Source organism: Haliotis cracherodii, unplaced genomic scaffold (genome assembly GCF_022045235.1).
Source record: "Haliotis cracherodii isolate W230 unplaced genomic scaffold, xgHalCrac1.p SCAF_35, whole genome shotgun sequence".
In the NCBI taxonomy this organism is placed as follows: domain Eukaryota; kingdom Metazoa; phylum Mollusca; class Gastropoda; order Lepetellida; family Haliotidae; genus Haliotis; species Haliotis cracherodii.
This window is the reverse complement of record NW_027266292.1, coordinates 1,621,138-1,635,398: the sequence shown is the minus strand read 5'-3', so window position 1 is coordinate 1,635,398 and position 14,261 is coordinate 1,621,138. Positions and strand designations below refer to the sequence as shown.

General features: G+C 43.8%; 1 protein-coding gene across 2 annotated transcripts; it reads right to left on the bottom strand.

Moving 5' to 3' along the window:
* Positions 1-420: 420 nt before the first annotated feature.
* On the bottom strand, positions 421-13,447 carry LOC139477761 (uncharacterized). 2 transcript variants are annotated; one of them, XM_071260170.1, is made up of 10 exons: positions 13,357-13,447; positions 11,317-11,523; positions 9,501-9,672; positions 8,942-9,035; positions 8,398-8,533; positions 6,948-7,104; positions 4,791-4,961; positions 3,423-3,551; positions 2,660-2,773; positions 421-1,060 (listed from the first exon to the last, which is right to left on the bottom strand). In XM_071260170.1, exons 2-10 carry the CDS (start codon positions 11,371-11,373, stop codon positions 756-758), a joined length of 1,335 nt encoding a protein of 444 aa, XP_071116271.1. In that variant the 5' UTR covers positions 11,374-11,523; positions 13,357-13,447; the 3' UTR covers positions 421-755. The 2 variants fall into 2 exon arrangements, with proteins under 2 accessions (XP_071116271.1, XP_071116272.1); XM_071260171.1 differs by having other exon boundaries at positions 11,317-11,520; positions 13,357-13,434.
* Positions 13,448-14,261: the final 814 nt, after the last annotated feature.

Genomic DNA, 14,261 nt, shown 5'->3' with positions numbered 1-14,261 from the left:
TCTCACCATCAACTCCACCACCTCACATTCTTCCTCTCACCATCAACTCCACCACCTCACATTCTTCCTCTAACCATCAACTCCACCACCTCACATTCTTCCTCTCACCATCAACTCCACCACCTCACATTCTTCCTCTCACCATCATCTCCACCACTTCACATTCTTCCTCTCACCATCAACTCCACCACCTCACATTCTTCCTCTAACCATCAACTCCACCACTTCACATTCTTCCTCTAACCATCAACTCCACCACCTCACATTCTTCCTCTAACCATCAACTCCACCACCTCACATTCTTCCTCTAACCATCAACTCCACCACTTCACATTCTTCCTCTAACCATCAACTCCACCACCTCACATTCTTCCTCTCACCATCAACAACACCACCATCAACTACACCACCACTTCACATTCTTCCTCTCACCATCAACTCCACCACCTCACATTCTTCCTCTAACCATCATCTCCACCACTTCACATTCTTCCTCTCACCATCAACTCCACCACCTCACATTCTTCCTCTAACCATCAACTCCACCACTTCACATTCTTCCTCTAACCATCAACTCCACCACCTCACATTCTTCCTCTGACCATCAACTCCACCACCTCACATTCTTCCTCTAACCATCAACTCCACCACCTCACATTCTTCCTCTAACCATCAACCCCACATTCTTCCTCTCGCCATCAACCCCACACCTCACATTCTTCCTCTAACCATCAACTCCTACACCACCAACTCTTCTATACAGTCTTATGTTCTTCCTCGGGTCTGTGCGTGGTCTCGTAGTCGAGGTGTACGAAGGCTCGCTCCACCCGGTCCAGGTTCTCCAGGCGCTGCTGCAGCGACTCCCCGATGTTGTGAGCCTCCCCCAAGGTCATTGTCTCCGGCAACACGATGTCCACTTCCACCAGGTAGTTGTTGCCGAAGTGGAACGCCCTCACTGTGTCGATGTGAGTGATCTCTTTGTGATGGTTCAGAGATATCCAGGTTAGCTTGCTCAGAAAGTCAGGCTTAGCCGTGTGTCCAGTCAACAGTTTGATTTGCTCTGGAAACATAACACACATTGATGCAAATGTAAGGCTAGGAGCTTTTGTTTATTGTTTTACTCAGCAGTCAGCAATTTTCCAGCTGTACTCATGGGTGATGGAGTGAGTGAGCGAGATAGTTGGGTTTAACACCGCTTTTAACACTATTCCAGTTCTATCGCGGCATGTCAACTTAATGTGGGAGGAAAGCCCTAAGTGATGCAGGTATCAGACGTTTTCCACTTTGGTGAAACCCACGAGCACAGGTATGGTGCTGACAAACCTAGCAACATCATCAGGGTGAACCAGGATTCGAACCCACAATCATAGGTTTCTGGCATGCCAAAGGGATGCAACTCTGCACAGCTCATGGGTGATGGAAGATAGGAGTGTAAAAGAAACCTGTCTTGACGATGATTACATCATAGCGGTTAAGCCATGTACCATTTTCAGGAACCAAATGTCATGGGCATAGTGCCAACAGACAGTGGGACAGTAGTACCCAAAGGTCTCCAGTCCTCTACGTCTGAGATACAAATCATCACAGCAACATTGTCTTGCTGGGAACGCCAGGATCACTTGTCATTACTGAAGAGTATCTGATTCTTGTGCGGAGAAAGCATCTCATAAAAGACATGGCTAACAATGCATTGTTTTTCAAGTGTGCCACATGATAAGGATGGAGTGGTGTTCCTTTAGAATCTAAGTGTAAGTGTACTTAACAAAGAAAATCTCATTAAAATCAGATCTTAGTTCTCGCTGCCGCTAAACAAAGATCTGAGGACATCCCATTACGGGTCACGTCAGACCAACCTTGCACAAACTTTGACCGACCAATGGAATGACCAATCAGAAGGCAGCTTTTTTGTGCTTTACGGCACTAATTTCAAATTGGCGATTACACTTCTAAACATATTTTGACAAATTCTCGATTACAAATTTGAAACCTGAACAAAAGAACATTCTGGAATGGCTAATAGATGGTCTAGATTGTATGGATTCAGTCGTTAAACCCGTAACTATCGTTCAGAGTTAAAAATTTTCGAGGTTGAATGATTAGAAATCACATTCCTACTGTCACTTTCATAATCTGGTAAGCGATGCTCTGACTGGTCGGATGAAAGGTCGTTCTGACGTGATGTCTTAGGCTGTTTGTTTAGCAGTAGCAAGAACTGAGGTCTGATTTTAATGAGATTGAAAATCAACCAAAAGGAAACACGTCATTTGAAATTCTGTTCGTCACACATGTTCATAATTTCTCCTGTATTTGTCCAGTTTACTTAATCATACTGGCTGTTTGAAAATCAGATTCAAATCTATTGAGTGAGAGAGTGAGTTTGGTTTTACGCTGCTTTTAGCAATACTCCAGCAATATCATGGCGGGGGACACCAGAGTGAGTGAGTGAGTATGGTTTTACGCCGCTTTTAGCAATATTCCAGCAATATCATGACGGGGGACACCAGAAGCGTGTTTCACACATTGTACCCATGTGGGGAATCGAACCCGTGTCTTTGGCGTGATGGGCGAACGCTTTAACCACTAGGCTACCCCCATGCCCCTCAAATCTATGGAACCAATTCAGTTGTCATCACTGGTGAAAAAACATAGTAAAACTCACCCGCTCCAGTCCTCCACCAGCTGATGAAGATGAAGAAGCCAATGATGATGGCACCGATTGGGTCGATGAACACCACGTTCTTGTCCTGTACAATTCCCACAAACTGGGCTGATCCTGGAGTTGACACGTATAAGTTCTATGTCAGCAATTTGGTACAAACTTGGCAAATACATGACAGACAGACAGACAGACATACAGTGAGGTGAGCGAGCGAGCGAGTATGGTTTTATGCCGTTTTTAGCAATATTCCAGCAATATCACAGCGGGGGACACCAGAAATGGGCTTCACATATTGTACCCGTGTTGGGAGTCGAACCCGGGTCTTCGGCATGACGAGCGAACGCTTTAACCACTAGGCTACCCGACCGCCCCTTACAGTGAGGTGAGGTGAGGTGAGGTGAGGTGGTGTTTAAGACACAGTATACCGACTCTGAACCGAATATTCCTTGTTTTATGCCATTAATGCAGACCGCCAGGCAGTTCTGCAAGAAAACCCCAATGCATTCTGGGTAGACTGTGTGCTTTAGTTATCTGAACTATTCGCAGACTATTCCTGTTGATTAGTTCTGAGATTATTTTTTTTATATATGTCTGGGCAGAAGCAGACATACACAGAGACACATGAAAACACACACATCCCAACACCAAACTTGTAAGATGTGCTTGACAGTAACTGCCCAAGATAACTGCAAAATTGCAACACATTAATTCTACAAGTTGCCAGCCCATTTATGATGCCGACCAGAACAGTTAATTAACTTGCCAAGATATCCACAGACGATGGCGACTGTGTTAGAGACGACGTCGTTCCGATGATCCTGCATGAGAATCGCCACAGAACTACCGTGACGGCGATAGAAGTAGCACATGAGGAACAGCGCCAACTTTATCACTGAAACAACAACATAGACCTACTGAACCTTGACACTGTTGAACATGTTAGACTTGACACCACATCACGATACAGGAATTCTGCATTGGTCAAAATTGTAAATTTTCTAATAAATTGTACATTTATATACTTATCCCATCTCACACCATGCATTTCTTCTTATTCGTCGATCTTGGTGTGGAAACGTCCTAGAATAAAGTTTCCAGTTTCAAAAACACCACTCACCCAAACACATCCCTTACATCACCAATCACATTGTTCATTGTTCACGCAACACTAAAATCCTGTGCGACACGACTCCAGCAACCTGATCACCTGAAATATCCAGCACCCTCATTCTCAATTCTATCGCTATGGTGTTCGGACATTATTCTTGAACAGAGTTGGTTAATAAATAATCAGAAATGCGAATTACAACCAAATACTGTAGTTGTACAACTATTGCAGTACTATATCCTTCTTCTTTTTTATCATCATGATAGTATTGTTTGTTGTTGATGTCACATTCAGCAATATTCTAGCTACATGACAATGGTCTGTAAATAATCCAGTCTGGACCAGCCAATCCAGTGATTGACATCATGAGCATCGATCAACACAATGTGACTGGCATCAACCAGGCCACCAAGTCTGACCACCTGACACCAACCAGCAATTCTAACTTACAAGAGCAATCCAACCCACATCTTCATGGGGGCGCTATTGTAACAATTGGCTGTACGCAATCAGTGGCGAATCAACACAATGGCAGCGAATCAATACAATCAGATCAACGGATCAACCTTGTTAAATTTGCATTGTGCTAATATTACCTGTACATGTAATCTTGTCTGTAAAACAAACATTAAACATATACATTTTACGAGATTGTGTCCAAGTGTCAGTTCACTTGCATATGCTACCATGGCGGGCAATAATAAGAGGAGAGCTATCAGTTTAGACACAAAATTGAGAATTATTAATGCTGTTGATGCTGGCATAAAAACCAAGAAAGACCAAAGCTGACGAACTTGCAGTTACATTAGGCCATGAAGAATTCACGCGTAACACTGCAATTACGTGTATTGTGTTTTGTCTTATCCAAGATGGCGGACATTTCCGAGCGAAAACGTGTATAACGAACAACGGATATAATGAACTGATTTCTCTGGTCCCTTGTAGTTCGTTATATCCGTGTTCTGCTGTAGTTGCAAAGCCCCCCTGATATCAGTTGACCACCTGACATGCTGGTTCACTCACCAACCGTGCTTGCTGCAATAACTATCGTCAAAACATCAAACTGGGGGACAGCTCCATCGTGATTGGCCAGAGATATGATCTTCTGTATGGACTCAATGGTCAGCTGCAGTGATGCTAGCGACATCACAACTGATAATATCACAATCGCCACAGGTTCTAACTTTGTTCGACCTGGAATAAAAATATGAGCATTTCTGATTAAATTCAATGTTTTTATTCTTACCTGACGCTACACCTATAGGTAATACTTAGGTTAACTCACATGCCATGCTGAACCCACTGGAAATACTTCATAGATAAGGGACAGGAAGAGCAGTCCCTTGACCCACTTCGTTACAACAACAGGTGACTTTGTGAGAATGTGATGGGTACTCAATATGATAGTAAAAATACCAACATGCCATACCCTATGGACAAAGCACAAGAGATATTACTGCTACTACTCTCCCCGGCCGCGTCATCACAAAAGAAGTTAAAAGATGGTACTTGTTGTTACCCTGTCTGGCGCTTGGCATTAGGAGGCTAAAACAAGGACTGGTTGGCTCCGAATCAGTATACTGTGTCTGAGTGGGGTATTCATGTTAAACTGCGGCATGGTATCTCAGTGAGCTAGCACTATAAATCGGCATCAGTCTGGACTAGTACAAGCAGCCACAGCCACAGCCACAGCCACAGCCAACCACAGCCACAGCCACAGCCACAGCCAGCCACAGCCACAGCCAGCCACAGCCACAGCCACAGCCACAGCCACAGCCACAGACACAGCCAGCCACAGACACAGCCACAGCCAGCCACAGACACAGACACAGCCACAGCCACAGCCACAGACACAGCCAGCCACAGCCACAGCCACAGCCACAGACACAGACACAGCCAGCCACAGACACAGACACAGCCAGCCACAGCCACAGCCACAGCCACAGACACAGCCACAGACACAGCCAGCCACAGCCACAGCCACAGCCACAGCCACAGCCAGCCACAGACACAGCCACAGCCAGCCACAGACACAGCCACAGCCACAGCCACAGCCAGCCACAGCCACAGCCAGCCACAGACACAGACACAGCCACAGCCACAGCCACAGACACAGCCACAGCCACAGCCACAGCCAGCCACAGCCACAGACACAGCCACAGCCAGCCACAGACACAGACACAGCCACAGCCACAGCCACAGACACAGCCACAGACACAGCCAGGCACAGACACAGCCACAGCCACAGCCACAGCCAGCCACAGACACAGCCACAGACACAGCCACAGCCAGCCACAGACACAGACACAGCCACAGCCAGCCACAGACACAGCCACAGACACAGCCACAGCCACAGCCACAGCCAGCCACAGCCACAGCCACAGCCAGAGACACAGCCACAGCCACAGCCACAGCCAGCCACAGACACAGCCACAGCCACAGCCACAGCCAGCCACAGCCACAGCCAGCCACAGCCACAGCCACAGCCACAGCCACAGCCACAGCCAGCCACAGACACAGACACAGCCACAGCCAGCCACAGACACAGACACAGACACAGCCAGACACACACACACACACACACACACACACACACACACTGCTACTGCTGCAGGTTATTGGAAGCTAATACATTTTTACAAATCCCTCATACAGCAGTGTCTGTTGATGCTCTGATGCTGAGTTAGCATCAGCAGTAACATGAGCCATTGACATGTTAAAGTGCACACAAAAGAATATTGTAACATAACTTTTTTACATCTCCTCTCCTCCTTTATCCATCCTGTTCAGTAAGTAACTTGGCACATATTCTACCCCCTCACAATGCCCCCCCCCCGGTGTAACAGAAGCCTGAAACCTTGTAGTGCAGTAAATAACTGTACTCTATGGTTGGTTGTTTGGTTGGTTTGTTGTTTAACGCCGCACTCAGCAATATTCCAGCTATAGGACGGCAGCCTGTAAATAATCGAGTCTGGACCAGACAATCCAGTGATTGACATCATGAGCATCGATCCTCGCGATTGGGATCGATGACATGCATCAACCAAGTCAGCGAGCCTGACCACCCGATCCCATTAGTCGCCTTTTACGACAAGCATAGTCGCTGAAGACCTATTCTACCCCGGAATCTTCACGGGTCGTACTCTATGACAGTTGTTCTGTACAGAAAGGTTGACTGACCACTTGGGTACAAGTGAGGGTTCCTCTTCTTCATGGTGCTGGACGTCCACCAGATGATGATCCCGGACAGCAGGTCCACCACCGAGTCCACCAAACTGGAGATGATTGAGATTGAGCTGGACATAGTTGCCGCCACAATCTTGGCCACGAGCAGCACCTGCAACATTGATCATGATCATACATAGATCATACAGAGATTGAGCTGGACAGAGCTGCCGCCACAATCTTGGCCACGAGCAGCACCTGTAACATTGATCATGATCATATATAGATCAAACAGAGATTGAGTTGGACAGAGATGCTGCCACAATCTTGGCCACGAGCAGCACCTGCAACATTGATCATGATCATCTATAGATCAAACAGAGATTGAGCTGGACATAGTTGCCGCCACAATCTTGGCCACGAGCAGCACCTGCAACATTGATCATGATCATCTATAGATCAAACAGAGATTGAGCTGGACAGAGCTGCCGCCACAATCTTGGCCACGAGCAGCACCTGTAACATTGATCATGATCATATATAGATCAAACAGAGATTGAGTTGGACAGAGATGCTGCCACAATCTTGGCCACGAGCAGCACCTGCAACATTGATCATGATCATCTATAGATCAAACAGAAATTGAGCTGGACAGAGCTGCCGCCACAATCTTGGCCACGAGCAGCACCTGCAACATTGATCATGATCATCTATAGATCATACAGAAATTAAGCTGGACAAAGCTGCCGCCACAATCTTGGCCACGAGCAGAACCTGTAACATTGATCATGATCATCTATAGATCAAACAGAGATTGAGCTGGACAGAGATGCCGCCACAATCTTGGCCACGAGCAGCACCTGCAACATTGATCATGATCATCTATAGATCAAACAGAGATTGAGCTGGACAGAGATGCCGCCACAATCTTGGCCACGAGCAGCACCTGCAACATTGATCATGATCATCTATAGATCAAACAGAGATTGAGCTGGTACACAAACCCACTGATGGGTTGACAATGGCTGTTACTGGTACCTCATTCACGAAAAGAGGTGAGGTGAGGTGAAATGGGGTTTAACGTCGCATCCAAGATTATTGCACTTATATAGCGACGTGCAAGCACATGTGTGTGTGTGTGGCTGCTTGTACTAGTCCGGGCTGATGCCGATTTTTATAGTGCTAACCCACTGATATACCATGCCGCAGTTTAACATGAATACCCAACTCAGACACAGTATACTGACTCCGAGCCGACCAGTCCTAGTTTTATCCCCTTAATGCCGAGCGCCAGACAGGGCAACAACAAGTACCATCTTTTAACGTCTTTTGGTATGACGCGGCAGGGGATCAAACCCGGACCTTCGGCTCTCCGGGCAGACGCTCTACCACTAGACCACAGAGGTGGTCTATTTACGAAAAGAAGACACATGACAAACATAAGACTGGTTTGAAAGCTACTTACAAAATTAGCAGCAAATGAGATTTTGGACATCATGGAAGCCATTTTCTGACCATACTCTGGTCCCTCAGAGTTGTTCTGACCGTGCTGCAGTGTCTCGTAGGCTGTGATCAGCTCATCCTGGGCCTTGTAATACGACCTGTAACAGCAGGAGAGGAGTCAGTCAGTCAGTCAGTCAGTCACTTCAGTTCAATCATAGCATTTCAGCTTATTGGGAGAAGGACCCAAAGGGACTCCAGCCTCAGGCATTGAGTATTGAATTGTCGGTCCACGGATAATTTGAAACAGCTAAGGGACATAACTCTGTTGTAAGATTATGGCAGTGCCAATCGCTTTTACACCATAAGGGTTTAACTGTGCTTCAAGGTCCTTCAACTTACAAAGCAATATGGATGCATGTGTAGTTAATAATTGTGGACGTCGATGCTCATGATGTCAATCACTGGATTGTCAGGGCAAAACTCGATTATTAACAGATGGCAGTCATTTAGCTGGAATATTGAAGAGTATGGTGTTTAACAACAAACAAATAAAATGATCTGGTCACCTCATTCTCCGTGTTAGTCGTGTGTTCTGGTCTTGATTCACAGCCTTCTTGTCGGAAAAAACTGACAACGGGATTCTCCAGGAAAGATCATCACCTGTACAAATCAATTTGAAAGTGACTGGCCGTTGTTTGTGTTTGTTTGTTTGTTTGTTGTTTAACGCCACACTCAGCAATAGTCCAGCTAAATGACGGCTGTCTGTAAATAATCGAGTCTGGACCAGACAATCCAGTGATTGATATCATGAGCATCGATCCACGCAATAGGGGTACGATGACATGCGTCAACCAAGTCAGCGAGCCTGACCACCCGATCCCATAATTCACCTTTGACGACAAGCATAGTCACCTTTTACGGCAAGTATGGGTTGCTGAAGACCTATTCTACCCCGGATTCTTCACGAGCCTCATGGATCGATGACATTGGGAAACAATGACATGTATCAACCAAGTCATCTAGTCTGACCACCCTATCGCGTTAGTCGCCTCTTTCAACAAGCATGGGTTGCTGAAGGCTGATTCTTCATGGGAGATATCCATCAGTTGTAACACTTCATCTTACCACTGATGAGGCTTCCATTGGCTGGAACAACCTCCGTCATCAACACCATGCTATGCATGGACAACTGGGAAGATTCATTGCTCCTCACCAGGGGGCGCTGTCGTGGTGCCACGCCCATCAGCACTCGTTCATCACTGACAGATTTGGGTAGAAGTGATGAAGATGCGGTATCCTGTAGAGGAAACACATTCCCAAGAGAATATATTCAATAATTACACCAGACCAATACATTTTCTTGTTTTTTCAAATGTTCTTGATCAATATACCAACAGGCAGAAAATTATACATATAAATTAAAAATTATCAGGATTGAAGGTAATTTTGCAAATAATAGCTGAAATAATGTATTTTAGGACATAAGAAAATGAATCAAACTCACTGGCTCTTTCAGCAGATCAATCTATTTTCTTGTTCACAAATATTCTGAGGCAGGAAGATCAATAAAACAACATTCAGTTAATACGGTGTGTCAGACTATTTTGAAAGGAAAGTCCAAAGATAATGTTGGATTTAAACCCATGATCATAGGATTACAGAATGCCGGGGGACATAACTTTGTACGACATGGCCACTAGTGGACCCACATTGTAAGGAAATTGATCAGACATGTGAGTCAGAGTGAGTGAGTGAGTGAGTTGGGTTTGACGCCGCTTTTAACAGTATTCCAGTTACATCACGTCATGTCAGCTTAATGTGGGAGGAAAGCCCGAAGTGATGCAGGTCTCAGACTGTACATCAGAATGACAATTACAACATTTGCATGTTTTGGTTTGTTGGTTGCCTCCACCCTCAGCAGTATTCCAGCTATATGTCACAGTCTGTAAATAATCAAGGCAATCCAGACAATCCAGTGATCGATATTGTGAGCAATGACTCACAGGGGTTTGATGACATGCATTCAAGTCACTGAGCCTAACCATTAAACCATTTTGTTGTCTCATATGAATAGCACAGGGTACTGGGGACCTACTGTTATCCCGAATTTGGTTGTCTCATATGAATAGCACAGGGTACTCGGGACCTACTGTAGTTTCGGAATTTGGTTGTCTCGTATGAATAGCATAGGGTACTGGGGACCTACTGTAATCTGGAATTTGGTTGTCTCATATGAATAGCATAGGGTACTGGGGACCTACTGTTATCCCGAATTTGGTTGTCTTATATGAATAGCATAGGGTACTGGGGACCTACTGTTATCCCGAATTTGGTTGTCTCATGAATAGCATAGGGTACTGGGGACCTACTGTAATCTGGAATTTGGTTGTCTTATATGAATAGCATAGGGTACTGGGGACCTACTGTTATCCCGAATTTGGTTGTCTTATATGAATAGCATAGGGTACTGGGGACCTACTGTAATCTGAGAATTTGGTTGTCTTGTATGAATAGCATAGGGTACTGGGGACCTACTGTAATCTGGAATCCCTACAGGGTTTTGGACTTAAAATGTATCTAAAAGAGGATCATAGCATGTTTCAAAGTTTTCAAGAAGCCATCATAATGTTCAAGCCTCACCCTCTTTCTTACCCAATATGGTTGCCCTACGTTCTACTATCCATAGCCAGGGGCGGTCGGGTAACCTAGTGGTTAAAGCGTTCACTCGTCACTCCGAAGGCCCGGGTTTCGATTCCCAACCTGGGTGCAATGTGCGAAGCCCATTACTGGTGTCCCCCACCGTGATATTGCTACAATATTGCTAAAAGCAGCATAAAACCATACTCACTCACTCACTATCCACAGCCATTGTGACCACACAATCCCCTCTTGAATAGTGCACTGACCTGACATACAATGTAATCTATAAAGTAACACAAACCATTGTTAGAGATTCCCTCATGGACAGCTTCTCTAAGGAACGAGTCTTCTTGTCCATGTTGGTATCGTTGAGCTGGGACTGGGATTTCACTGATTAAGATTAAGGATTAATCTCTGCAGGATTCAGCTGTGTACAATAAGCCATCTTGCTTTGTCTTTATCTTTTATGAATGTAATCCAATTTCTTTTGTGAACACTGGACCATCTGCTGAAGATATACATGACAATAAGAGATATTTGATCCTCTTGATAAAACAGATGTGACTGTGAGAGCTCAAAGAATTATCAATTATGTAAAATCACCACAGAGCTGGATAAATGCTGAGACAAATGCCACAAACCAATAATCAGAATCAGTGATTTGTGTGTGTGTTTGTTGTTTAATGCAACACTCAGGAATATTCCAGATATGTGACAGCTGCCAGTAAATAATCGAGTCATCATCAGACAAATGATCCACGCCATTTAGGCAGGATGAAACTTCATCAGCCAAGTCACCGAGTCTGACCATCCTATCCATCCCGTTGCCTCTTACGACCAGTATAGATTGCTGGGGACCAATTCTAACCCAGAATCTCCATGGAACCAGTGATTTGAAATCAGTGAGATCCTACAGGTGAGCAACAAACATAAAAAGCTAGTCTCCGCATCTTCTTAACCCTGATCAGCAGAAAGCATCTGCATATTTGTGACATTAAGAGGTAAACACAGCACACAAGGTATGCAATCAATTGCTTAAAATGTCAACAAAGACACCCAATTCACAAAAGTTGCCATCAGCATGAATATTAAACAATAATGATTTGAACAAAGCAAATGCATGCCATAGTTCAGCCCCCACAGTCTAGCAATCTCAGAGGAGAAGTTGACAGAGCCAAATATACATTTTTAGAGTGTGAGAGCAAAGTCAAACTTTAAACTTTCCACACATAAAAACTGTTATTCCCACAAATATTTGTTTTGTTTGTTTGTTTGTTTGTTGTTTAACGCCGCACTCAGCAATATTCCAGCTATATGTGGGCAGTCTGTAAATAATCGAGTCTGGACCAGACAGTCCAGTGATTAATATCATGAGCATCGATCTGCGCAATTGGGATCGATGACATGCATCAACCAAGTCAGCGAGCCTGACCATCCGATCCCATTAGTCGCCTTTTACGACAAGCAAAGTCGCCTTTTACGGCAAGCATGGTTGCTGAAGACCTATTCTACCTCGGAACCTTAACGGGTCTAGCTGTATGAAAAGTTTCAACTTTATTGTACTTGTGGTTTCTGTGGCGTTCTTTACAACAGACAACATACAAACAGGCCTTGGAAAATAATCTTCTAATATGTTTTCGGAGAGTCATGTTTATCGCTACTACTCACTCTATAACATCTAAGGGTTGTGGTGGCACACAGACATTGAAAATTCTCAGATGATGGCCTGTTTTTAAGATAAAGTCATCTTTTATATGTGAGTGAGATGTTTTACAGTTGTTCTTGTGATTAACAAGGACGTTACGAATGTTTCTTTAACGTCCGACAACCTATAACAGTTAACACGGAGATAATATTGTCTTTCATAAACTGATGATGCAAATTGTTTATGTTGCATACAAGTCCTTGTGTGACCATACATATCTGTGGGATTGCTTTTAGTAAACAGCCCTTTGATTTTGCATTTTAACACTTAACAAAGGTTATGCCAAAGCATAGACCATAAAATAAATATATTTATAAGTTCATGTGTTTTGAATTATAGAAATACGAAATGTTTCATATTCTAGGATTCATTTTTTTCTTCAAAAATATGGTAATCCAGCGTTAGAAATTGGCACTTGTCCTAAAGTCCTTACCAGATTCCCTGCTAGTAGTTAAGGTATCATAAGGACTAGTAGAAATGTGCCATATGTAAGGGTTTTGCTGTATGTTATCATTACAAGGTCTAGGCTAGTGGACGAAAACAGTCAGTTTCTATCGCTGCAAAAACAGTCTAACTGCAGAATGTGAGAATGTTGAGTGATGAAATATATTTTGATTTGTGAGTTGATGTGCTTACATTTTTGGGAATTTTTTTTTCGCCAGGCCATTTAGTGTACTTTTGGCCGCACTGAAGAGAAACAGACAGTTACAAGGCCTATTCACATTAGAGTTATCGCTCTTGGGTTAGTTCTAAAAGTAGGCGTGGATATTAAATGGTTTTCTGTAATTGAGCACAAATCAGTCAGTCTGGGTGTAATGGTGAATATTGAATCAATTTTACCATTCATGGGGACAGAATATTATGCACGCACACACATTCAGATTAATACTTTTTCAGAAAAAGACCCGTCAAGTTAAAAAAAAAATGTAATTTCTCTTAATTGTATTAACCAGTAGACACAGTTGTCACGGAAACAGACCTATTTCTGTTTTACAGGCAGAATCCTAAACAAGGGAAAATCACCAATAAGTGTTCACCTCACATTCTTTTTTATGAAGAAATTATTTAAAAATGTGCTCAAGCAATGCCGTGCAATAGTTAAAAAAGCTGAAAATGCATAAGTGTACTAAAATTACTTCAATTAATTTCTCCTATTCTCAGGGAATAAACGGCCAAAGAGGTGTGAGATCGACCACTAAAATAATCATATTTCAACTAGTGAGCAATGAGGATGATGGCCGTTTTTTCTACGATCCGATTTTTACACGCCTGGATAGAACTGTAAAGAAAACACATCGCCATATTATTGATTACATTTCATAAACTCATAATTGTCTTATTTTTTCTTCAATAACTTGCAGTAAATGATAATGTTCGTCAAATGCACCGAATGTATTCACTGAAAGTAAGAAATATTTTGTGTCCTCGCTCATTCAGCTCAACAATTTAAACAAAACTGTTTTCTAACCTGCAGAGATATCAGTGTGAAAAGAACAGCGCCAGAGCGGATTAACAGAGTTGGTGAAATCGCCACGTATTTC

Excerpts from the sequence above, each read along its gene's own strand:
- LOC139477761 (XM_071260170.1), bottom strand. The coding sequence starts at position 11,373 with ATGGACAAGAAGACTCGTTCCTTAGAGAAGCTGTCCATGAGGGAATCT. Across the intron at positions 7,105-8,397 it reads TCTCATTTGCTGCTAATTTT|GTGCTGCTCGTGGCCAAGAT; the intron begins GTAAGTAGCTTT and ends TCAATGTTGCAG. Across the intron at positions 1,061-2,659 it reads CTGGTGGAGGACTGGAGCGG|AGCAAATCAAACTGTTGACT; the intron begins GTGAGTTTTACT and ends TTATGTTTCCAG.